The sequence below is a fragment of the Nematostella vectensis genome, chromosome 14 (genome assembly GCF_932526225.1).
Source record: "Nematostella vectensis chromosome 14, jaNemVect1.1, whole genome shotgun sequence".
Lineage (NCBI taxonomy): Eukaryota > Metazoa > Cnidaria > Anthozoa > Actiniaria > Edwardsiidae > Nematostella > Nematostella vectensis.
Window position 1 is genome coordinate 2,751,077 of NC_064047.1, and position 23,146 is coordinate 2,774,222.

Sequence of the window (23,146 nt, forward strand, 5' to 3'; positions counted from 1 at the left end):
TTCTCCATCCATAGTTAATAGAGGGGCCAAGGGGGGAGGGGGGTCAATTACCAGTGCTTCATCCAAAGGTCAGTAAATTTCTTGGCCTAAAATTGTGTGATGTGCATTTTCTAGCTTGCTCAGTCAATTCGTCCTATAATATATAATAACATCACATTTTGATTTAGTTCCATTATTCACTTTTTTGTCGCCCTTGAGCTGTGTATGTCGAGAATCTCCACGTAAACTTACAGTAATTCGTGTTTATTACGATTTTGCCAACCGGCCCAGACCCTAACATTTTAGAACACCACAGGTTTCCCGCGCACTCGCCCCAGGCTCTTTTAAACTATTTAGAAAAACGAAAAATTAGTTGATAAAAAAAATTAGCGCCAAAGCAATCTCACGGTTTCTTGACTTCTAGTAGAAAAAATAAATCACTTTGTTATCAAATTGTCGGTCCCTAATCACGGTTGAGATGTTTCGCATTTCGCAGTTATTACGGAAATCTAAAAAATAAACACATATGACATTTGCTAAATCGTTTAGTAAACAAGCTCAGAGTACTAAGGATTTGATAGGATAAAAAGAACAAGAGAAGCAAGATCGCACCTTCACGACATTGCATTCCAAAGGCACGCGGGTAGCCAAACAACAAACAAAACAAAGCACAGAGCTTGCACGAGGCGAGGAAGATATCTCAAAAGCTTTACCCTTAGCAAGAAAACACAGCCAAGAAAACGGTAAGAATTTCTAACCGTAATGGCTATAGCGTGATATTTTGGTTGTTTCAATATTATGTTGTGCTGTCTGTGTTCTCAGTGTAGTTGTCAATAGTTCAAAGACCTTTGCGTTTTCGGTAATCCGCCTTAGCAGATCATCAGAAAGTTTCTGTAATGAAGTTTTGGTCAAGTGTTATGCGATGCGATGGAAAGTCCAGTTCGCACAGCCTGTCATCTTATTATTAGTGGTATCACAATTTGTGAGAAGAAAGTTCACTCAAAAACGTCTTTTGTGTAACTATCCTTCAACCTCGTTTTAACCTCGTTGTTGTGCATCAAACTCTTTAATTATTTCTGAAATTAACACTAACGACAACTGCTTCAAGTGAATACAGTGAAACAATAAAACGATCTCCTTGATCGAGAAAGAGCTCGCCTCTGTACAGTTTTAAAACTGGAATGAGTAGGGGAAAGTTATTTTTTTTTACCACAGTATAGATCTCTATGGTACAGAAATTTATCATAATTGTGACAAATGAGATAACCATTAAAGAGATTCTATTAGCTCCCGTTGTTGTTAGTCTTCTTCTATTTCGCGCGGGTTAAGACACTCACTACTTTTAGATATGAAAATGTATTTTTATCGTTTATGTTACTCCTGAACAGCAGTGATCGATTTCCTACCCCCCCCCCTCCCTTCTTTCTTCCCCAATTGCCTGCCTCTTTTCAAATAAACTCCTCGCCATAGGCTTCCCGCAGTATGCAACCAGCTGTTGGCCTTTATTTCCTCAGGCGTCATGCGGAAAACAAGTCTGTTCACTGTCAAAGAGGAAAAGCCACCGAAAACTGCAAAATTCCGGCCAAAGCGTGAGTCTCTAAAAGAAGAACCTTTCAATGAGCAAACAGAGAAGCCGCCGAAACATCCAACTTCCATATATGGTCTTGTGGCGGCAAGAAACGTCTCCAAAGAACTCAAGGATCGTAGCAAGCAGCTTATGGTCAAATTTCGAAAGCGTGGAGACTGGGGAGAGTATGATTTGAGTCATTCGTGGTCGCCGGAGGACCTGGCCCCAGAGGATGTCGGGAGTCGGTCCAGTCGACTCGCCATGTTGGAAAGAGAGGCTAGCGATTACTATGTGATGATGTCGAGACCTTTTTTGATGACACCGGTCAAGAGTTTCCAGGTACCATTTGATATCTGAAAATTGAGCTTTACGGCAACGGTGGTAATATTTAAAGCCGCATTGTCACTAGTTTACTTCCGGTCAATTACGTAACAATCTCCGATGATATTTGATGGAAAACGCGAAAATTTTTTCAAAAATGTGAAAGCAGTGTGTCTATTGGAATTTTCTTTGAGGATAGGATTGATATCTAGAGCGGATGGCTTGTTAGAGAGCCCGGATTCTAATAGATTCTATTGTCTTTTAACGGGTGAGGTTTCCGTCGGTCTTCCGCAAGTAAACTGGTGACAGTGCGGCTTTAATAGCCGTGGCCCTAAAGCTCAATTGATCCCAGTTTGGTAGTCTACGCACCCTCTGACCCCTGTCACCCAATGCACTTGAAGTAAGCTCAAGTGTAAAGCGTGACAGAGCTCAAGTGCATAGCGTGACAGAGCTCAAGTGCATGGCGTGACAGAGCTTAAGTGCATAGCGTGACAGAGCTCAAGTGCATAGCGTAACATAGCTCAAGTGTAAAGCGTGACAGAGCTCAAGTGCATAGCTTGGTAGAGTTCAGTTGCATAGCGTGACAGAACTTAAGTGCATAGCGTGACAGAGCTCAAGTGCATAGCGTGACAGAGCAAAAGTGCGTAGCGTGACAGAGCTCAGGTGCATAACGTGACAGAGCTCAAGTGCATAGCGTGACAGAGCTCAAGTGCATAGCTTGGTAGAATTCCGTTGCATAGCGTGACAGAGCTTAAGTGCATAGCGTGACAGAGCTCAAGTGCATAGCGTGACAGAGCAAAAGTGCGTAGCGTGACAGAGCTCAGGTGCATAACGTGACAGAGCTCAGGTGCATAGCGTGACAGAGCAAAATTGCATAGCGTGATAGAGCTCAGGTGCATAGCGTGACAGAGCAAAAGTGCATAGCGTGATAGAGCTCAGTTGCATAGCTTGGTAGAGTTCAGTTGCATAGCGTGTGCTATGCAAAAGTGCATAGCGTGACAAAGCTCAAGTAAATAGCGTGACAGAACTCAAGTGCATAGCGTGACAGAGCTCAAGTGCATAGCGTGACAGAGCTCAAGTGCATAGCGTGACAGAGCTCAAGTGCATAGCGTGACAGAGCTCAAGTGCATAGCGTGACAGAGCTCAAGTGCATAGCGTGACAGAGCTCAATTGCATAGCGTGACAGAGCTCAAGTGCATAGCGTGACGGAGCTCAAGTGCATAGCGTGACGGAGCTCAAGTACATAGCGTGACTGAGCTCAAGTGCATAGCGTGACAGAGCTCAAGTGCATAGCGTGACAGAGCTCAAATGCATAGCGTAACAGAGCTTAAGTGCATAGCGTGACGGAGCTCAATTGCATAGCGTGACAGAGCTCAGGTGCATAACGTGACAGAGCTCAGGTGCATAGCGTGACAGAGCAAAAGTGCATAGCGTGATAGAGCTCAGGTGCATAGCGTGACAGAGCAAAAGTGCATAGCGTGATAGAGCTCAGTTGCATAGCTTGGTAGAGTTCAGTTGCATAGCGTGTGCTATGCAAAAGTGCATAGCGTGACAAAGCTCAAATAAATAGCGTGACAGAACTCAAGTGCATAGCGTGACAGAGCTCAAGTGCATAGCGTGACAGAGCTCAAGTGCATAGCGTGACAGAGCTCAAGTGCATAGCGTGACAGAGCTCAAGTGCATAGCGTGACAGAGCTTAAGTGCATAGCGTGACAGAGCTCAATTGCATAGCGTGACAGAGCTCAAGTGCATAGCGTGACGGAGCTCAAGTGCATAGCGTGACGGAGCTCAAGTACATAGCGTGACTGAGCTCAAGTGCATAGCGTGACAGAGCTCAAGTGCATAGCGTGACAGAGCTCAAATGCATAGCGTAACAGAGCTTAAATGCATAGCGTGACGGAGCTCAATTGCATAGCGTGACAGAGCTCAAGTGCATAGCGTGACGCAGCTCAAGTGCATAGCGTGACAGAGCAAAAGTGCGTAGCGTGACAGAGCTCAATTGCATAGCGTGACAGAGCTCAAGTGCATAGCGTGACAGAGCTCAAGTGCATAGCGTGACAGAGCTCAAGTGCATAACGTGACTGAGCTCAAGTGCATAGCGTGACCGAGCTCAAGTGCATAGGCTGACGGAGCTCAAGTGCATAGCGTGACGGAGCTCAAATGCATAGCGTGACAGAGCTTAAGTGCATAGCGTGACAGAGCTTTAGTGCATAGCGTGACAGAGCTCAAGTGTATAGCGTGACACATCTTAAATGCATAGCGTGACAGAGCTCAAGTGCATAGCGTGACAGAGGTCAACGATTACATAGGAGACTACAAGTTGGTTTGCTATACGTTTTCTCTGTCAATTCCGTTACTGTTAGAAACACCAAACTGTTGAATGGTAGTTTGCTTTGCCGGCTTTTTCATTGTTTGGAGTTATTTGGAAATGTTTTGTTTTTGCTTGAATGCCGAGGGGCACAAAGTAAGGCAATTCTTTCCGCCTCTTGCAGCAAAAATGGCAGGTTACAGGTTTCGCAAATATTACGAGAATCCAAAAGGCCATTCCAGCTATAAGCATGCGCGCGCACTCACCATAGAAACCTACCGCAACTACCGTCATGCAGCGCGCGCTTTGTTTGGTGCAAGCAAAAAAATGCGCGCGCTGCATTCTGGAAGTTGAGGTAGGTTTCTATGGTAATTCGCGCGCAAACTTATAGCTGGAATGGCCTATTGTACTTTCGTGTAATTTACAACCCCGAAAAACTACATTGCAAGTTTCAGCGAAATGTAACACGCGTAGTTTTCCTGTAACTCGCAATGCAACACAAATTTTGTTGTAAGTTGCAGGAAAAATTGCCTTCTGTAAAACATGGCCTTTTTCCGAAGGACTATTCGGAGGCCCTGGTTATAGTTATTATTTAATTTTTTTTAATTTTTTTTACAGCCTGAGAGAATCGAACCATTAATTAAAGACATTCTCGAAGAACATCTCGACAATCAAACCTACGAGCCCAACTTCTGTCGCTTAGCAGCTATCAAGATAACCAATCAGCTGAAGGAACGAATGAAACGACTGCGTTACCCACGCTACAAATATGTATGTCACGCCATGCTCGGTGAAATCAACAACCAGGATGTCCGTGCAGTCAGCCGATGCGCTTGGGATACCTGTGTGGACTCGTTTGCTCAGTACGAGTACCGAAACTGTTCCTTATATGGTATTGGGCTAGTGTACGCGATCTATTTTGAGTGACGAACTCACGAGAGTGAGTTTTTGACAAATAGAATTTGTTACTTGTTATAACCTACCGATCCCCCCCCCCCCCCCCCCCCTCACCCCCACTTCACACCCGGCGAGAAGTCCTGTTTCCCTGCACCAAATTACACTTTCGCCTGGTCTTAGGCTTGGTCTAGACCAGAGCGATTCCCCATTCTTTATTACCATCTCATTAATAAACATTACCCAGAGAAGAATATTATACTTTTCATGCATGGTAACATAGTAGAAAATCGTCAGTCACATTTTTTTTTTTCTTACACTTAATAAAGCTTATTTACAAAAGGGAAATAAACGCTTTTTTCATAAATTGCATCCTTTGTAGCAATAGATGCGCTATACAAAGATAGCAGTGGTAAATGCGAGCCAACCATGGGCTTTTTATAATTGTGAAATTTACTTTATTACATCTTAGCTGGATCTCATTTTATGTCAAAATTGTGTTACTTCCGAATGACAAATTACCGAACTATCATTGTATAAAATAAACCTGCCCGCAAGACCTAATAAAATTCACCTCCAAAAGGTCAGTTAGAGAGATTTCAACGTAGATTACAGGCAAATCAATGACCAGAAAAATAAAATTAAAATTTTAAATTAAATAATAATTGTATATTTATAAGTTCAGCCTGTTACACTTCTCCGAAGGGGTTTTGTTCGCCGACGTTTGTTCATCCTAGCAGCTGCGCCGGTAGTTTTATCTGATGCCTTCCGCGTAACGATTGGAATGTTTTATATGGTCAATTTTAATGCAAGTAAAAGAATGGTTTCATTTCTTTATAAAAAAATGAAGTGGTCTATGCCCTGAAGGACTAATGTATCATTTGATTGCTAAAGAAAATATGATAAAATACTTTTTTTACTTGTGTTTCGAAAAAAAAAAAATAACTGATAAAACCGAACGATTCAAAGATGATAAAGATATTTCATTTCCTCTCATAAGACGCTAAGAAAACTGTTACTAAACGTTCTTAAAAGGAAGGATATACTTTTATTACTTTCCGGTTGGCAATCTCTTTTTGACCCTTTTATTGCAATTATAGAGATAAAAGCAAGAAAAATATATTTTACCTAAAGGGAAAGCTCGTGGAAAAGCCTCTAAGCAATTTTTAGTTATCTTAAAAAAACAACTTGCCGAAGGCTTTCCTCTCAGTATGCAAATTAGCACCTCAAATCTCGTTTGCTTGTGACATTAGCAGAAGCAATAACACAGCCCTTTAGCCGCCGATCTAGATTCATTAGCCCCCTCAGGCTACAGACGTTTCTGTGGAGTTCATTCAGTCTCTTTTTATTTATTTATGTTTTCAAATTGATCCATCGATATCCAAACACCGAGTTTTGAAGTAGCTTCTTAAAAACGCTGAACACCGGCGCAAAATTCGTTTTCACAGTGTAAACGTAGTTAAATTGATAAAAAACATATCCATCACCGAAAGTAATTACTTTAAACTCTTAGATTTGTTTTAGCAATAAAGCAGAAAACCTACTCAATAACAAGTAATGTTTTCTTAAAGAACAATGCAATTGTATAATAACACTTTATTGTGAGCACGATTGACAAAGATCCGCTTTGCTGTAGTGCGATTCACCAATTACAGGAGAGCACTTCCACCAATCAACGCGCGTGTTTTATTAAAGTTCCATCTTGAGTGTATTTTTCTGTTTTAGATTAAACATACCAGCTGTATTTGGGCATCTGCATGAATAACTGTCAAAATTTCTGCCAAAACGTTGGTTCGCTACGATGAAAAGAAGAATCTCGCTGTGGGCCAATCCATAGTTGAATATGTCATTGGGTGGTTGTCTAGAATGCAGATGAATCTTCATACTAGCGTCGCTCTTGTTGCTTCTCTTTTACTGCATTTCGGATGTGCTTTGCCGGGATTTGGGCTATTTAGCCTTGCCGGGAATGCTATAGAATCGCATGGAATTTTCCAGAATGGGACGTTCATTATTGGTGGCTTATTTCCCGTTCATTTTCCATCAATGAACCACAGCAAACAGACTTTGTGCGCGGGTCCCTTTAATGTTCGCGGTTACGAAGAGGCCTTAGCTATGTTCCACGCGGTTGAAGAGATTAACAAAAGACAGGACCTTCTTCCTGGCATTTCCATCGGTGTCGATATAAAAGACACTTGCAACAGCGTTGACTTCGCCATAAGAAAGTCTCTCAATTTCAGTTTCATCGTTGAAAATATCCAGACGGGTGTCTGTCCCAGTGCGAAACCCCTGGGAACGCCGCATCGAGCTCAGACTATCGCACTTATAGGCCCTGCTTCCAGCGACGTTGCCATGGCAGTGACGAATTTAGCTGGACTATTCTACGTCCCCGTCGTAGATTACCTTTCTTCCAGTCGTTTATTAAGTAACCGTATTCGATTCAAGTACTTTTTACGAACTATTGCCTCGGATAGTCTGCTCTCGAGAGCTATTGTTGATCTTCTGCGTGTATTTAGGTGGAACTTTATCCACGTGCTGTATTCAGATACGGATTACGGTAGATCAGCAATTGAGACTTTTGAGTATGTACTCAAGCTTGCAAGCAATAATGTAAAGATCTGCTTCGCAACTAAGGACTCATTTACTTTTCACTCGCCCGAGATGCACTTCAAAACAGTCCTAAGCAACATCAGAAAATTCCCACGCGCGAAAGCAGTTCTCTTATTCACTACCATACAAGACACGGAGGTCCTCTTGAACCATTTTCACAGTGAAAACATGAATGACTCGTTCTTTATTGCCTCTGATTACTTCAGCGGACCTATAAACCAATTCTTCACTTCGCACGAAATGCTGAGGCGATTAATAGGAGTTGTTCCTCACGTAAAGAAAGAGGACTTAGAGTATTTTGCGGAGGTTATAGACAACTTGAATCGAACTCCTAAATTTCGAGCCTCCCCGTGGAATCAGGAATACAGGGATTTTCTAGCAGAGAGGTCTTCCACAGGAAGACCGCATATCCCCTCGCTTTATGTGCCCTATGCTATGGATGCGGTCTATGCTGTGGCACATGGTCTACACAAGATGTTGAATTGTAACCATAGCGCCTGTCTAAGAGGGGGTCTTGGGCCTACTAACTTGATCTGGTGAGTACAGGAGCGTTGCTAAGATTTGGCTAGGGATGAGGGCAGCCCCAGGGTGTGTCTAAGAGGGAATCTATGGATCTAGGGCCTGCTTACAGGCTCCTATAGCTAGGGTCAAGAGAGCATGAGATAAGAGAGGAACACTTTGGTATTACCTGCGCGCCATGTCGATTTCGAATCTATTATTAGTACCACCACCCCACCACTGCGCGTGAGCATTTTTACTCACCCTACCCCCGCGCTTTGGCATTTACATCTTGTTGTTTGCCGCTATTTTGTGACATGAAACCGAAAAAAAAAAACACCCTTTTAGCACAAACACCATCGAAAATGTCATTCTAGCATAATGGATACGGGCAGTTGCAGTTTATTAAGGGGATGTACGAACTTCGAGGATTGCAAGATTTCCAAAACGAGACTTCATTCAAAATCAAGAGCGGAAGACCTCGTGCTTCAATCACCGTTTTTGCTCTAACTTGCTGCTTCTCCGTGGTTTCTCAACATTCATTATCTTCCTTATGGTCAAACGAAATCTGTAAGTTAGACATTAGATATAATATTGATTTTTGTGAATATTGCGGTGAATTGAGAAGGAATTCAAGATAAATACATTTCATAAAACTATCCTTGTAGCGAGGGAATGCATTTTTGTGATGATCAAAGCCAGCCAGCTGAAGTACCTTTTGTAAAAGTGAGAAAATAAAAAGGGAGATATTACTGTACCTCTTTGATGTTGTTATTTTTATATGTTATATTATTATGTTGTTATTATACAAGCTGGAGTCGGGATTCGAATCAAACGCAGTATCACAGCCATTTTATCGCTCGTCGGTTTTTTCTTTCTCACTTGACTTCGCCGCTCAGACAAACAAAACAGTCAAACTATTCGGGGATTTAGCTTTCTGTGAGTATATTTGCCAATTTTGGTAGCTTAAGTTATACTTGTTTTCTTCTTCCGAGTTATTTTACATGATCTCTTTTCATTCCTTTCGAGTTGGCAAAACAACAACACGCAACCCGCGGGGGAGTAGGACAAAATAAAAGGAGCAAACCCTCACGCGCAGTGGTGGGGTGGTGGTTACTAAAAATAGCCGGATTCGGAATCGACATGGCGCACGCGTAATACCAAAGTGTCTCTCTCTTATGCTCTCTTGCTAGGGTTTATATCTCTATGCACAATTTAAACAAAGCGTCGCTCCTATAAGGCTGATTTAGACAGCTTATTCAGTATGTATGCGACCTGCCCACAACACGCCTTAGGCTTGATTACAAACTACATCTTTCTTAGTCGAGAATCGTAGTGGAGTCGTTGGCTGATTTACACTCTACGAATCGAGTTTTGGAGGTGTCAAGGGCAAGTCGGATACGACTAAATCGCATACGTCTAAGTTAGCCTATATGCTCAGTTTTTTTCGGAAAACAACGCTAATTGATGTGTAAACGTATCGTCGGTGTGAACAACAGTAAACGCTAAGGATACAAAGTTAATTAATAGTAAACAACGGTTCCAGCACCTGTCTAAGAATAAACAAAGATAACAAACATCCATTATCACCCCGTGCTGTCTTTTGTTACTCACAACCACAGGGAGCTTAATAAAGATTTAGGTTTGAATATTGGTTGGATTATCGTAATTTATAAGCTTTTTTGGTTATTGTACAGCTTTATTGTACAGATTATTGTATATACTAAAAGGCGATCTCTGTGGCTGTTGCCATTGAGTCAGCTTCCAATTCGCCCAGGAGCATAAAGGAAAATAAACGAAGACACAAACACAATAATATGAAAAGCTCTGTACATACTTTTTTAAAGATTTTTTCTAAAGAGTTTTTTTTGCTTCTGAAGTATTTCAGTAATTTCCAAAGGAATCAGTTACAGCTCGTTGGCTCTTTTCATCAATAGGCCATTCAAGCTTTAAGCAGCGCGCGCACTCAGCATGGGAACCTACCTCAACTACCGGCATGCAGCGCACGCTTCGTTTGATGTAAGCAAGCGCGAGATGCATTCTGGAAATTGTGGGTAGTAGGTTTTTTGTGGTTATGCGCGCGCAAACTTATAGCTGGAATAGACTATTGCCCGACAGATGCGTCTGTGTAAAATCCGCCTTTATGATGCTTGATCTTCGTTTAAAAGAATACTTATTAAACAAATAACAAGAATAAGCGCTAAGGTGGCTTAACCACCCTATTCAGACTGGGCTATTTTGAGCTGTCTGTGACTGGGAGGGGTAAAAGAGCCGTCAAATAAAAGACCATCAAATTTACAGAAATAATCAACAGCATGCAAAGAATCGTCACGCCCTATTTTGTGTGTGATCAAATCAATTTGACGTCTCAATGATGTCATAAATACGATGTCGTGATATTCTTTCAAATTGCCTAAATTATCGGATATCGGGTTGAAATCATCTTACGTCATTTAGATATGTCAAAATCAACCTTTTAACGGCTTTACAATGCAAAAAAACCATAAAAACGTTTATAATCAATTTTTTTGGAAGATTTTCCGCCATCTTGAGTCCGCCATCTTGAATCCGCCATCTTGGATTCTTATTATTTTTGCAATAGAAAACAAAATCTGTAATTTTAACAAGATAAGTATTTGCATGCATGTAGTACTGCTCATAGTAATGATAAATGCATAATATTAGCTTTTAAAGTGTCATCTAGTAAATCTAGTGACATTTTTAACAACAGCTTTGAAAGAGCAAAATTTACCCCCCCCCCCAAAAAAAAAAAATAAATAAATAAATATCAGAGGTAAAAAAATTCTAGCGCTGTTGTGGAACTTGTCACCTAGGCAAACTTACAAATTCAAAAGAGGCATTAAAATCTGAGACACAGGACCAAAATATAAAAAAATCACTGCTTTTTAGTTTTTGGGAAACCTATGTGTGAAAAAACGGTTGCCATGGTAACATGGAGCGTCTCCTCGACATGTCAATGGCATGAAAACGTCCGCAGATAGTTTTTAGGAAAAGTCACCAAGCTTTAGCCTCTTCTATGGTTCAGAAGTTATAGCAATTTTCCCGGAGGGGGGGGGAGGGGGGCTTAAAGAGCCAAACCCCAAGTCTGAATAGAGTTAAGCGTGAACAAAGCTAAGGATAAGCGTGTGTTGAACAAAATAATCCGCAACGAGACGCAGCCGAGTTTGGTGTTTGTTGTTCAGTGGGAATGAAAAACAATGAAAACATTTTCCTACGTTACAATCTAGTTTTGTGGAGCGTGCGCGCATACTGACGTCAAGCGTGCGTGTGTCCTTTAAAAACACATAATTCCTTGACCACCAGATCGCGCGATTTACGATTGAAGTTGTATAATATAGCTTATAAGTGTCACCTGTCCTGAAAACTTTAAGTGCCTCTAATTCCGATTTTAAGTAAGTCTTGACTGCAAACTAATCATCCCTTGCTATCACAAGTTTCAATAGAAATGCTCTTTCCCTTCACAGGTCCGGGGATCGCTTACTTCAAAGTATCCAATCAGTGAGCTTCAAGGGAAGAACACGTGACAAAGTCGCTTTCGATAGCAATGGCAACGGGGTGGCCAATTATGACATCAACATCGTGAATCCGCTGACAGATGAATGGGAGAGAGTAGGGACGTGGGCGTCTAATTCTTCTGATGTCTTGAAAATGTACAAGAACTTGTCGCATCTTACGCTGAATACTAGCCGAGCCTTAGAGTTGTGGGGCGAGATGTACAATGGCACAGGGATCCCGTCTAGTACATGTGGCAGACAATGTCCACCAGGACATTGGCTGAAGGCGGAGGAGGAACATCAGGTATGTGTCATCATCATCACCGTCGTCATCGTCATCATCACCATAACCACCATAATCATCATCTCCACCAATTTTGTGTGCGTCTGTCCTCTAATAGATGCCCAGATGACGTCACGGCGTTTCTTGAACAAAAAAATACGCAACGAGACGCAGTCGAGTTTTTAATTGACTGTTGTTCATGACACGCTGTGGCGTCTTCTGTGTATCTTTTAGAGAACATATGAAATTTATTTGTTTTATACAACAATTAAAATGCCTTTTACTTTACAATCTAGTTTTGGGGAAGCGCGCGCATGCTGACACCAAGTGTGCGTATGTCCTCTAATAACACATGGAGGCTCGACCAATCAGAGCGCGCGATTTACGAGTGTCGTTGTATTAAAACAACACCACCACCATCAGTAGCACCATCATGAATATCCGCCAACATCATCAAGATCACGGTTATGTAAATTGCGATCACCTGCCAAAATCACCAAAGGGCACCACCGTCACTATTGTCAACAGTCCTTATCCATTCTTTTTTCACTAGACGTGCTGCTGGCAGTGCTCTCGTTGTCATGGAAACAGTATATCTAACTCCCCACCGAACGGCTCCTGCCAAGCCTGCCCTTCTCGCTACTGGGCCGACGATAACCACACCCTGTGCCACCCAATCACCCCTACCTCCGTCACCTTCCGTGACCCTCCCGCCGTCGTCGTCACCTTCATATCGACCATCGGATCAATCACTGTTATTTTTGTTGTCATGGTGTTCTATCGCCATGGCAACACACCGCTGGTCCGGTCGTCGTCTCGCTTGCTCAGTCACGTTATGTTGTTTGGGATAATCTTGGGCTATGCTACAGCTGTTATCATTTTCGCTGCGAAGACGGAGGAGCTGTGTAGGACTGTGCTCTATTTGTTTAGTGTTAGTTTTAGTATTGTTGTGGGGACGTTACTTGTGAGAACGAACCGGATTCATCGGATTTTCAGCAAAAATGCTTTGCGTAAAGGTAAGACACGACAGACAGACAGACAGACAGACAGACAGACAGACAGACAGACAGACAGACAGACAGACAGACAGACAGACAGACAGACAGACAGACAGACAGACAGACAGACAGACAGACGGACGGACGGACGGACGGACGCACGGACGGACGGACGGACGGACGGACGGACACGGATGGACGGACGGACGGTCGGACAGAGTCGTCCGGATTAAGTACTTATACTTTTGCTTACAGGTAAACCGCCCTGTCTTAGCGATAGCTGGATGCTTCTATTCATCGCTGTCATCGTCGCCATGGAGATCGTAATCTGCACTGTCATTATCCTTACCACCCCTGACGGTCTTCTCGAAACAAGCTACTCCCCCATTAGCGGCTACGCCTTCTCGCAGTGCAAGTTCAACGCCACTTCTACAGATTACCACATGGCGGTATGGTGGACATACAATGCCTGTATCATTCTGATATGTACATATCAGGCATACTTGACCAGGAAATTACCTGGAAATTACAACGAGGCCCGATTCATTGCGTTTACGACAATCACAATCTCTACTGATGTTCTTGTTTTCTTCTTCGCGTTTAATGGCACTAGAGGATATTACAAAGATGTCATGGTCAGTTCCTTTCTTGTGCTTGCAGATACTATAACCATTTCCTGCGTATTTTTGCCCAAGTGTTATATCATTTTGTTAAGACCGGAGAAGAATATTGTTTACGGCTCGGTTTTCAACCTTGGTACCATTGATGACGTCAAAATTGGGGAAAACGAAATGCGAAAAATAAGTCGTGTGAGCCAGCGATCATGCACTTCATACATCAGTAGTTCTTCTGCCGAGATTGGGAAATTGGAACGTTCTAAGTATTTTACCACAAGCGAAGACGGGGTTTCCGAGAAAAAACGTAAAAGTAGTCGTACGAGTCAGCGGTCTTGCGCCTCGAGCATGAGCAGTTCGTCCGCAGAAAGCGGAAAATTAGAACAACTCAATTTGTTTGATGGGAAGAGCAGGAAGCGCAAAATATCGGTTTTCGCAAGAAATGGATACGCGCTTGGCTCAGAAGCAGATAACAGTATAACGTTGAACGGCACCTCGCTGAATGCTGAGCCAGCGCTTTTACAATTCAGCAGCTTAACCTCTGGGCCAAAGTCCAGTATGAAACCAGAACATGATATTGAGCCCACGATCGAATTAGACAGCGGTGTTCCGGCACGCGTCATGCACAGAATGACGTCAGACATGAGCTCGCGAAGTGTGCGCTTTGAGGATGAAGTTGCTAGCGACCTATCACGGGATTTGAATGATGATTTTGATAAAGTTGTTGAAAAGCAAGAGAGCTAAGCTTAAGTAACGTGATTGGGCAATCAATTATGCCGTATAATTTTCTTGGACCAAACTTCAAAGGAAACCCAAACCAGCAATTAGGTTATTCGTCAATCCCATTACGTATAAAAACTCTTATGGTCCTTCTTATAGAAATAATGCTTGAAATATTCGATTCGAACAGTGTATCATTCCCACCTGTTTTAAAAAGTTTTTGGAAATCGCCACATATCAATATTTGGGTGACCTTCAAACCCGCTCGGTCAATCTCTGGGAGGCCTGGGTCTAAGGGCTTTTCAAGATTAGTGAGATAAAAATTTGACCAAGCTGTCAGGTTTTTTTGGACAAATTCTTGCCACGAGTCTCAAATTGACAGGAATCAGCATTTTTCACCATATTTTCTGGAGATCAGGGAGCGGGAAAACTTTAGCTCTTCTAAATATGGGCATCAATGACCATATAAGGCAATGCAAACGAATGACACTATCCTTGGGGAATATGTTTGATATGTTAAAGATAATAATACTAATAATAATAAAGATAGCCAGAGTCACCACGTGACCTTCATGCTTGCGTGACCTTAATACTTGCGTGACCTTAAGACTTGCGTGACCTTTCATACTTACGTGACCATAAGACTTGTGTGACCTTTCATACTTGCGTGACCATAATACTTGCGTGACCTCCATACTTGCGTGACCTTAATACTTCCCTGATGCTAGACGAAAGATATACTGTATGAAAGACGCTCTTTATTGTGCTTCGATGTGTTAGAAATTCACTTTAATATAAGTCTTTCCTCTAATAAAATAATATTATAACTCTCAATTACTTAAGGCATGTAGCTTAAAGCGGTGTTTTAAGGTATCGCCAAAGATCTTAAATTATTCTAAAAAGCCATTTATCTCCGACTGACATTTATTGAATCGATACAACACATTGGCGGATTCCCGGGGGTTGGGATCAAGGGGGATTTTCAGAAAACTGAATTTTTCTTTCCATAATATGTTTTGTATATTGGAAATTCCTTCGGTATGTCACCCCTCTTCCCCTCCCCCTTTTGAGAAATTCTGGTAATTAAAAATTACTAAATTACTACTGGTAATTAAACCCCATTGAAAAAAATTTCCCGCTATTTTATTGTCACTTTATGTTCGGCATGATGCACTGCGGACTAAACAAAATATCTTGAAAAGGGTGCGAATATTTCTACAATAGGCCCATATATTCTACAGAGGCCATAAATTATAACACTTGTACTCTCTCGATATGAATATTTAAATATCGAGAGAGTTCAAGACATATATTATCTAGATATTATTAGATATTTTCTAAAATATTGGCTCTTTCTTTGGTAAAGACGTTTGAGCGAAGTTTACGCCTAACACCATGAACTAAAAGCAGCTTCCTCGATATTAAGCAATGAGTTATCAACTAAATTTCGCTTATTATGGCTGCAACGTTTCATTTGAGTACTTTGAGACACAAGAGAAAGAGTGTAAAAATATTAAGCTTTTGGGCATTTGGAATTCTATTGGATTTACACCCAGCGCCTTTGAGTGTCATTCTCTGGATAAAAGCTGGAAATAGCAAATAGAAGGTCATTGAAATATGCCCTTAGCTGAAACCGTCAACATTCCGTTGTCAGATTCTTCCGGAAGTGACGTCCAGATCACTACGGAGGACGTCACTGATGCTTGTGGGCGTCCATATTTGGTCGTAACGGTACCACCACTTGTATCCACACGTTGGTCCGTGTCAGCATCGTATGCCATATTTGGGCCTCGTCCTTACTCGAATCGTCCCACTCATTAGCACTCGTGCCAAGTCCTAAACGCAGTCCGCCGAGGAACTCGTCACGTGACGCGATGTCGTGATCCCATATGCTGATTTCTAACACCCTCTGGCGCAATTCCTCCTGGGATAGCTCTTCGTAAATGAGGTTGTAGTCCCACGAAGGGTTCAGCGTTCGCTTTATGATGGCTGTCTTGTGCCGTGTTTTACCTTTCTTGTCTGGCAGAAGCGTGCTACAAAAAAAAAAATAACACATAACTACCGTGTAAATGTTCTAATAAACGCCCCCTTTAATTTAACGCCCCCCTAACCTCATTCCCAGCTTTAAAGCAAACGACATAGGAATATTTGTAATATAAATCAAAGTTAATTAATCTGAGTTTGGCTTCTACTACTGGGTGAGACTTGCTCAATATAAAGAAATGCTTGTCAGGTGATCCTGAATGAGACAACCAACTGCACTTGGGTTTCTTATATTTTCATAGTTTGTGGGTATAGGGCTGTTTGTGGGTATAGGGCTGTTTTTGGGTATAGGGCTGTTTGTGGGTATAGGGCTGTTTTTGGGTATAGGGCTGTTTGTGGGTATAGGGCTGTTTGTGGGTATAGGGCTGTTTGTGGGTATAGGGCTGTTTGTGGGTATAGGGCTGTTTGTGGGTATAGGGCTGTTTGTGGGTATAGGGCTGTTTATGGGATACAGCACTTGTTGTGGGGCGAGTTGATGGTGGGTTGTAGGTGTTGTGAGTGATGGAGAACTCATGTCTAGTGACCAGGAACTCTCTTCCCTATTCAGCCCGCCCCCAACCCAACCCAACTCCCCTCAACCACCACCACCACAGGCTTCAATAGACACAAACAAACAAGTGGGCTGGCTTGTAAACGAACCCAGACCCACCTTGGCCTGCACAACCACAGGCTAACCAAGGCCTCTAAACATTTACAAAACAGGCCCAAGTTACTCATATTTTACAGAAAGTATCAGACATTCCGCCCGAGTCTCCAGATTAATGGGATTCTGCCGACAGCCCTCTTACTCAAATCTATATGTCTAGGCCTTACTAAAATTTAACAGAAAGGATCGGACATTCCGTCGCGCGTCTTTGTCTGATTTATTGGAGTTGACCAAACCTTTCCCCCTTCCCCAACTGTATTTGCAGATCCATTTTACAGAACGGATCGGGCATTTCTTCCGCGTCTCAGCCTGATTTATGCCCCCTCCCCAAATATATTTGTAAACCCAACTTATATTTTACAGCAAGCATGGGATACTCTGTACGCGTCTTTGCCTGATTTACTGAAGTCAGACCCACCCCTCACCTAATTTAATTGCTGGTCCTACTCACATTTTACAGCAAGGATCGGACAGATAATGTTCGCGTCTTTGCCTGATCTTTGGTATTTTGACCACACCATACCCCCTAACCCAATCTATTTACAAGCCCTACTCACATTTTACAGAAAGGGTCGGACATTCCGTCCGCGTCTTTGCCCGGGAGATTTTTTGCTTCCATTATGTGGACGTGAAGTTCTCCCTTAGACGCGATGCTCTGGCGCTTGCTCTTCCGCTTCACCTTCTCCGCTGTGACGTACTTGAGCGACAGGATGATTTCCGGCTGCGAGGCCGACTCGTCCACAAGAGTCTGGGACCAAGTTACCAAATGAGACATACAGACATCGCTGACGCAGCGCATGCGCGTACTCCGACAAAATTCCGCTTGAATTCCACAGTATTGAATCATTAGAATTATAGCCGAATTCCTTGCTGCGCGACCGCCGAGAACTTAAATGTATTTCTTGTCAATCTTAGTCAATCATATCAACCGTGACCAATCAATTCCCTTGCTGTGAACAGTCAAATGGTTTATGACTCGATAGTTAAAGCAGCAACATAAACGCCATCGAACATGAAAGCCATCGATTGGTTTAGACGGTTGATTAACTACGCGCTATTCCAATACGAGACAAGTATTTTGGATTCGCCGAGATCGCGCAACAACGAATTCGACTATAAGCAACAGCTTTGATAAAATCTCACGTGGACTTACAGGACTTTTTTTCGTCTTGTGACAGCAAGTTTTAAAAGGAATGCTCAATTACCACAGGCACGATCGCTATCATTTCCCCTAGATCGTTTAGGGTTATGAGTGACTGAGTATCGTGAATGGCAACGATTGATTACCTTTTCCCCTAGGGGGTGCCATTGGGGCTGTGGATTCTCCATTGAGTGGCCCTCGACGTATGAGCTCATGCTGATAAGCACCTCCCCAAGAAACTCATTGGCTCCCAGCCTGTCATTCCACACCGTGACAGAAAGGGTGCGGGTCATTAACTCGTCATAGCCAATGTGGTACTAGGACAATAACCAGTATACGATAGTGTTAATAGTACTTTTCTACAATGTTATCTTAATTGTTACATCACCCCATCATAATCATAAAATACATTTAAATTATGGTCATGCATCTATAAGTCGTTATCAGTCATCCGTCGTCACCACCACTACATCCACAATTATCATCTTCGTCGTTGTCGTCGTCATCATCATCATTATCATATCATCACCATCATCATCATCATTATTATTACCATCATAAACATCAACTTCAAATAAAATAGCCATTCTCATCGCAATCATCATTCTCAACGTAATCATCATCATAACCGTCAAATAGTATCATCATCGTCATCTTTTTCTATTACCAATGGCAACTAGCTTTTAATAGGGAATACGCCTTTTAATGCATGCTCGTGCCATCGTGTACGCTGTGCCTCGTACCCAGTCCCTACCTTGATTATCTCGTCGAACTCTGGATTCAGGTTGTCTTTGATGATCTTTGTCTTCTTCTTGCTTCTCTTGTCGGGCAAAAGATATGTCTTGACGTACCTAAAATATAGATATGTTAGAGCCCTCTTGAGCAGGGACATCAATAAACCTCCCTCCCCACCGAATTCCAATACCTTCCGCAGGGGCGTAGCCTAAGTGGGTCATTTTTATGTGATATCTAAGGCCACCCGACCCCCCCCCCCCCCCCCATTCCCTCCCTCAAAATTTAAATCCAAGTAATGCGACTATTCTGGGAAGAAAAGGGTTTTTTTCGAGTAATAATTCTAGGTTCTGGACTTTTTTTTAACAAACGCTGTTTGCCCGGGTTTAAATTTAAAACCATATGTTTGCCAGACCCTTTGCGCCAGCCTCGTTCCCAGGGACTTCTCGGTCGATCAAATCAAAATACCTTTCAATTAAACCAACGACAAATTTACTGCTATTTTGAATTGTTGGAAAGAGAGACCCTGGAGGTTCCTGCAATACTAACGGGTCAGCGGAGTCCTCAGAATCCTTCCTGGAAGTGAGGTTATTTGCGCTGAGCACGTGAATGGAGAAAGTCTTGGTCTTGATGCAGTATTCGAGAGCGAGATACAGCTCCCCTGTCACGCCATCATTTGCGTCACGCTCGGCGTCACTACTCGAGCTGATCTCACGTTCGTGACTAGCCTGTTGAGAAAATAAATTTTGTCAAACGGAAGTTCATTACGGACATTAAGATTTGATGGGGATAAGCACGTCCACACAGAGGCGGCCCAAGTTCATTTTAAGTACTCGACTCCCTCGGAGTCACTTCGTTCCAACTTCTAGGCTTCCAAATCGAGAAATAACAACAGCACAAGTTCAGTTAAGACTTATACTTTTATTTTACACTGTTTTCTGGAACTCTGAAGTGATTTAAGCAATTAAGCAAGTTTATCGATGACGCGTATACGAGTACTTAAAATGAACTTTGGCCGCCTGTAGTCCTCAAGGCCCTGTGGACGAGTTCCGGTTTTTTTTTTTCTTTTTTAATGAGCCTGCGCACTAGCAACAACAACACCCAACCTCGGCCAAGAGGGTCTTCTGGGTAATTCTCAATATGGCGTCTATTGAAAAATACCCAGAAGACCCTAGGGACGAGGTTGAACAACACTATTTAGTTCTCCTCTGCTTGAGTTCTGTCGCAAACATAATTTTGGGTTGCACTTGTCTCGCAGAATTCAACTCAAATCGTTCGTTTTTGCTGGCGGCATGAAGAAATTAGGAGCGGAAAAAGGAAAAGATAGGGTCTACTACTTTCCCTGCGACTTTGAACAAAGAAAAGAGTTGCAAAAGGAGGTCTATTTTCTGTTTTGGGCAAGACAAAGCTGAATGAAATCAGAGCGCCTCTGCTTGAAGAATAAGAAATTTTCTCATATCTCTTATCGAGAACAAGAAGAGATTGTTTTGCATGTTGTATTTTTCTTTCGTTTGACGTGTGATGTTGAGTCTTACAAGGGTACGTACTAATGAGTGAAATTATTTTGAATTTATTCCAAAGCCGTGAGGGTTTTATGTAGATCAAAATATAGAAAGCATTAAATAAAAATCTTCAATTTCCTCGAATAATTATGACCTCGGGGCCTTTTTAGTAAAATGTTGCTATTCATCATTCTTGCAAAAGCAAGTTTCATTGAAATTGGAATTATTTACAAAAACATATTGACGGTTTGTAACAGTTTGTTAAGTGGTCGAAATATGTAGGGTAACGTTGCCAGAACACGTCTTACTTCGAAACAGTTATGTAAAAAAAGCTATATAGATTTTCTATAATTAAAAAGGACTAGTTACTGTGTTGTTAATAACTCCTTTTGAAGTGTCATTTCAACGCCACTGTTAGATAGCACACTGTGTGTGTCATAAACAGGAGATGCAACACTCAAACCTGCTCTAGACGCTAACATAAAACAAGGTCGATTGAACATAATAAAATTGGAGAATTTGATTAAGAATGTGGTTATCTTGGACAACGGTGCCGTGAACTGAAATAAGATTAAAAACTAAGGTTGGAGTGAGCAAACAAATAGTACAAACGAAATATCATATTTAAAAAAACGAATGGGAAAATCTTATATTAAAAATGTGGTAATCTTGGACACTGTGTCGTAAACAGGGTCACTTTTGAAGAGTATGCAACATTTATAAACTGAAAAAACTGTCAAAAACACATTCAATAATATAAAAGTAATAAGGTCGATTGAAAAGAATTAGATAGAACCAGCAAAGCATTCTATTCATAAATCGAAAGGAGAGTGTTTATTCGAGTTGCGGTGACGTTTTAGTAGGCTTTAAACGCTCTTACCATGAGAGAAGCAGTGTGTAAATCCCCTTGCTCCTGTGGCGGTCTCTACAATTCAATTAACAGACATAAAGAACGCTTAGTCACTTTAGAGATAAAAGGTTAATTTTCACATCAGACGCTTGTACTCAGATTGCTCAATATTGCCCAAGTCTCTGCCGCAGATCTCCCAATGTGTTCCAATTCCTTACGCTATGATCATTTGCTAAAGTAAACCGATTTCCATTATTAATTATTTACAATAGAAATTTGCATAGTTCATCAAGCCACTTTTCTTAACAGCTGTTTGGAGATTTTAATAACAAGCTTTCGTTCTTGTACCGGCTTTTCATCTAATGCGGGTAATATTTTAATCCATTCTTATTTTAGAATTCAATGCGGGTCAACAAAGTATCCAGACCTCCCTCGGCTCAGATAGGTATAAAGTATTGGTTTTATCAAAGTTACCATCGCTTTATTACCTCGGGTTTTGTCAATATCTTAATTGACACCATGTATATATGACGCGTTCCTTGTTTTGGAATGATTGTTTTTATTACGCAGAATATAAAGCTTAAAATTCAGACTGATAAAGCGTGACTAACCAGGAGTAATCCATTATAAAAACACAAGTTCATGTGAATCTATCCGCAGTTTTACATAACTTGTATTACTTGTCGAATGAAACGGATGGAACCTTGAGAAAAAGAGAACGACTGAAAAAAAAGGGGTAAATTCAGCCAGGGATAAGGGAGAGAAAAAAAGAGATTAAACAAATTAGTGGATGGGTATAGCATTTAAAAATATGGATATGGGAGAAATATACTTTAGTGTGATAGATATCCTCATCCTCTTTTGTAAAAAAAAAAAATGATAACATGTTCATAAAGAGACCGCAGGCTTAATCTCTGTATATCCTTCTTGTAATACCATACCCCCTATGTAAAATTACGAAATTATCAAAACAGATAATCTCGCACCAGATAAAAAAAAAACTGAAGAAAAAGGTTAATCTCGTCACTTATGCCATTTCTCGCCCCATTCAACCTCCTCCCCCATACAGTCTCAGACATAATAATGTCTACGACTGCGCACACGCAAAATTTCCGCTCCCGCTATTACGCTGTTCATAAGCGCACGGTATAAGCTGTCGTCTCACCGCCGCCGTACATTCTAAGTTTGCTAATCATGACTGTGTTACAACACTCGAGAATACGAGTAACCGTGAAAAAGAACATGAATAAGTGAGTACATACGAATAAACGTAATTAGTACCTGGTACCCAGCCTCCTTGGCTAGCTCCGCGAGAGTCGGCCGTCGCTGATCCGCTGCTTTCTTGGTGTTCTCGAGTTTTTTTCTCGCCGCTCTGGGAGAATACAGGGAACCCATATTACGGCGATCTGCAAAAGAATCCCGAAGAGACAAATAGCCAGCCATGATGCGAAATAAGCGAGTGTTGAAGGAGAGTGAACAAGTGAACGAGCTCGGTTTTGGACCATCTTCTCTTTATAACGTGTGTCAATTATATGGCCTGTCTCTGTTTGGAAATTATTGGCTACTGGAAGGAGTGCGGGGTATCATTATGACGAATCATTATGAGGTTGCGGTTGTATGACAGGGACGCATAAAGCCACAGCTAAATGAAGACTATGTTAAGACAAAACACAACGCACGCTCACACGATTTCTTAATGTTTTACGACAGGAGCGCATAAAGCCACAGCTAAATGAAGACAATGTTAAGCCAAAACACACGATTATTCCTTGATGTAATTACTAGGGACAGGAACGACGGAGCGTCTAGGACGGCGCACTCGTCAGATTTCAGCGCGCGCTACCACATTTTTCCTTTAGCGCGCGGAGAAATACAATGTGTGCGCTGTCGTCTTCCCTCCGCCGTCGTGAATCTTTAGTTCCCCTATT

General features: G+C 41.9%; 3 protein-coding genes across 6 annotated transcripts in view; 2 read left to right on the top strand and 1 right to left on the bottom strand.

Moving 5' to 3' along the window:
- Positions 1 to 27: 27 nt before the first annotated feature.
- LOC5504782 (dynein light chain Tctex-type 5-B) lies at positions 28 to 5,748 on the top strand. Of its 2 annotated transcripts, none has more exons than XM_048721731.1 (3): positions 28 to 720; positions 1,491 to 1,885; positions 4,794 to 5,748. In XM_048721731.1, the coding sequence occupies exons 2-3, from the start codon at positions 1,499 to 1,501 to the stop codon at positions 5,100 to 5,102; spliced, it is 696 nt and encodes a 231-aa protein (XP_048577688.1). In that variant the 5' UTR covers positions 28 to 720; positions 1,491 to 1,498; the 3' UTR covers positions 5,103 to 5,748. The 2 variants fall into 2 exon arrangements, with proteins under 2 accessions (XP_048577688.1, XP_048577687.1); XM_048721730.1 differs by having other exon boundaries at positions 28 to 719; positions 1,448 to 1,885.
- Positions 5,749 to 6,151: 403 nt separating this feature from the next.
- Positions 6,152 to 14,628, top strand: LOC5504773 (metabotropic glutamate receptor 2). Its single transcript, XM_001625612.3, has 4 exons — positions 6,152 to 8,212; positions 11,660 to 11,993; positions 12,526 to 12,988; positions 13,226 to 14,628. Exons 1-4 carry the CDS (start codon positions 6,936 to 6,938, stop codon positions 14,326 to 14,328), a joined length of 3,177 nt encoding a protein of 1,058 aa, XP_001625662.2. The 5' UTR covers positions 6,152 to 6,935; the 3' UTR covers positions 14,329 to 14,628.
- Positions 14,629 to 15,042: 414 nt separating this feature from the next.
- Positions 15,043 to 23,146, bottom strand: part of LOC5500410 (synaptotagmin-like protein 4) — a 41,742-nt gene continuing 33,638 nt past the window's right edge. For all 3 annotated transcript variants that reach the window (XM_048721742.1, XM_048721740.1, XM_048721741.1), the window contains 7 exons: positions 22,500 to 22,624; positions 21,249 to 21,293; positions 19,416 to 19,594; positions 18,889 to 18,985; positions 18,281 to 18,451; positions 17,551 to 17,741; positions 15,043 to 16,337 (listed from right to left, as the gene is read on the bottom strand). In XM_048721742.1, the coding sequence (XP_048577699.1) occupies positions 15,998 to 16,337; positions 17,551 to 17,741; positions 18,281 to 18,451; positions 18,889 to 18,985; positions 19,416 to 19,594; positions 21,249 to 21,293; positions 22,500 to 22,624 (1,148 nt within the window). In that variant the 3' untranslated portion in view covers positions 15,043 to 15,997. The remainder of the gene's footprint in view (positions 16,338 to 17,550; positions 17,742 to 18,280; positions 18,452 to 18,888; positions 18,986 to 19,415; positions 19,595 to 21,248; positions 21,294 to 22,499; positions 22,625 to 23,146) is intronic.

Bases quoted from the DNA above. Each gene is read 5' to 3' on its own strand.
- LOC5504773 (XM_001625612.3), top strand. From the start codon at position 6,936: ATGCAGATGAATCTTCATACTAGCGTCGCTCTTGTTGCTTCTCTTTTA. The intron at 8,213-11,659 runs GTGAGTACAGGA...TTCCCTTCACAG, and splicing joins GGGCCTACTAACTTGATCTG to GTCCGGGGATCGCTTACTTC. The intron at 12,989-13,225 runs GTAAGACACGAC...TTTTGCTTACAG, and splicing joins CAAAAATGCTTTGCGTAAAG to GTAAACCGCCCTGTCTTAGC.
- LOC5504782 (XM_048721731.1), top strand. From the start codon at position 1,499: ATGCGGAAAACAAGTCTGTTCACTGTCAAAGAGGAAAAGCCACCGAAA. The intron at 1,886-4,793 runs GTACCATTTGAT...TTTTTTTTACAG, and splicing joins CACCGGTCAAGAGTTTCCAG to CCTGAGAGAATCGAACCATT.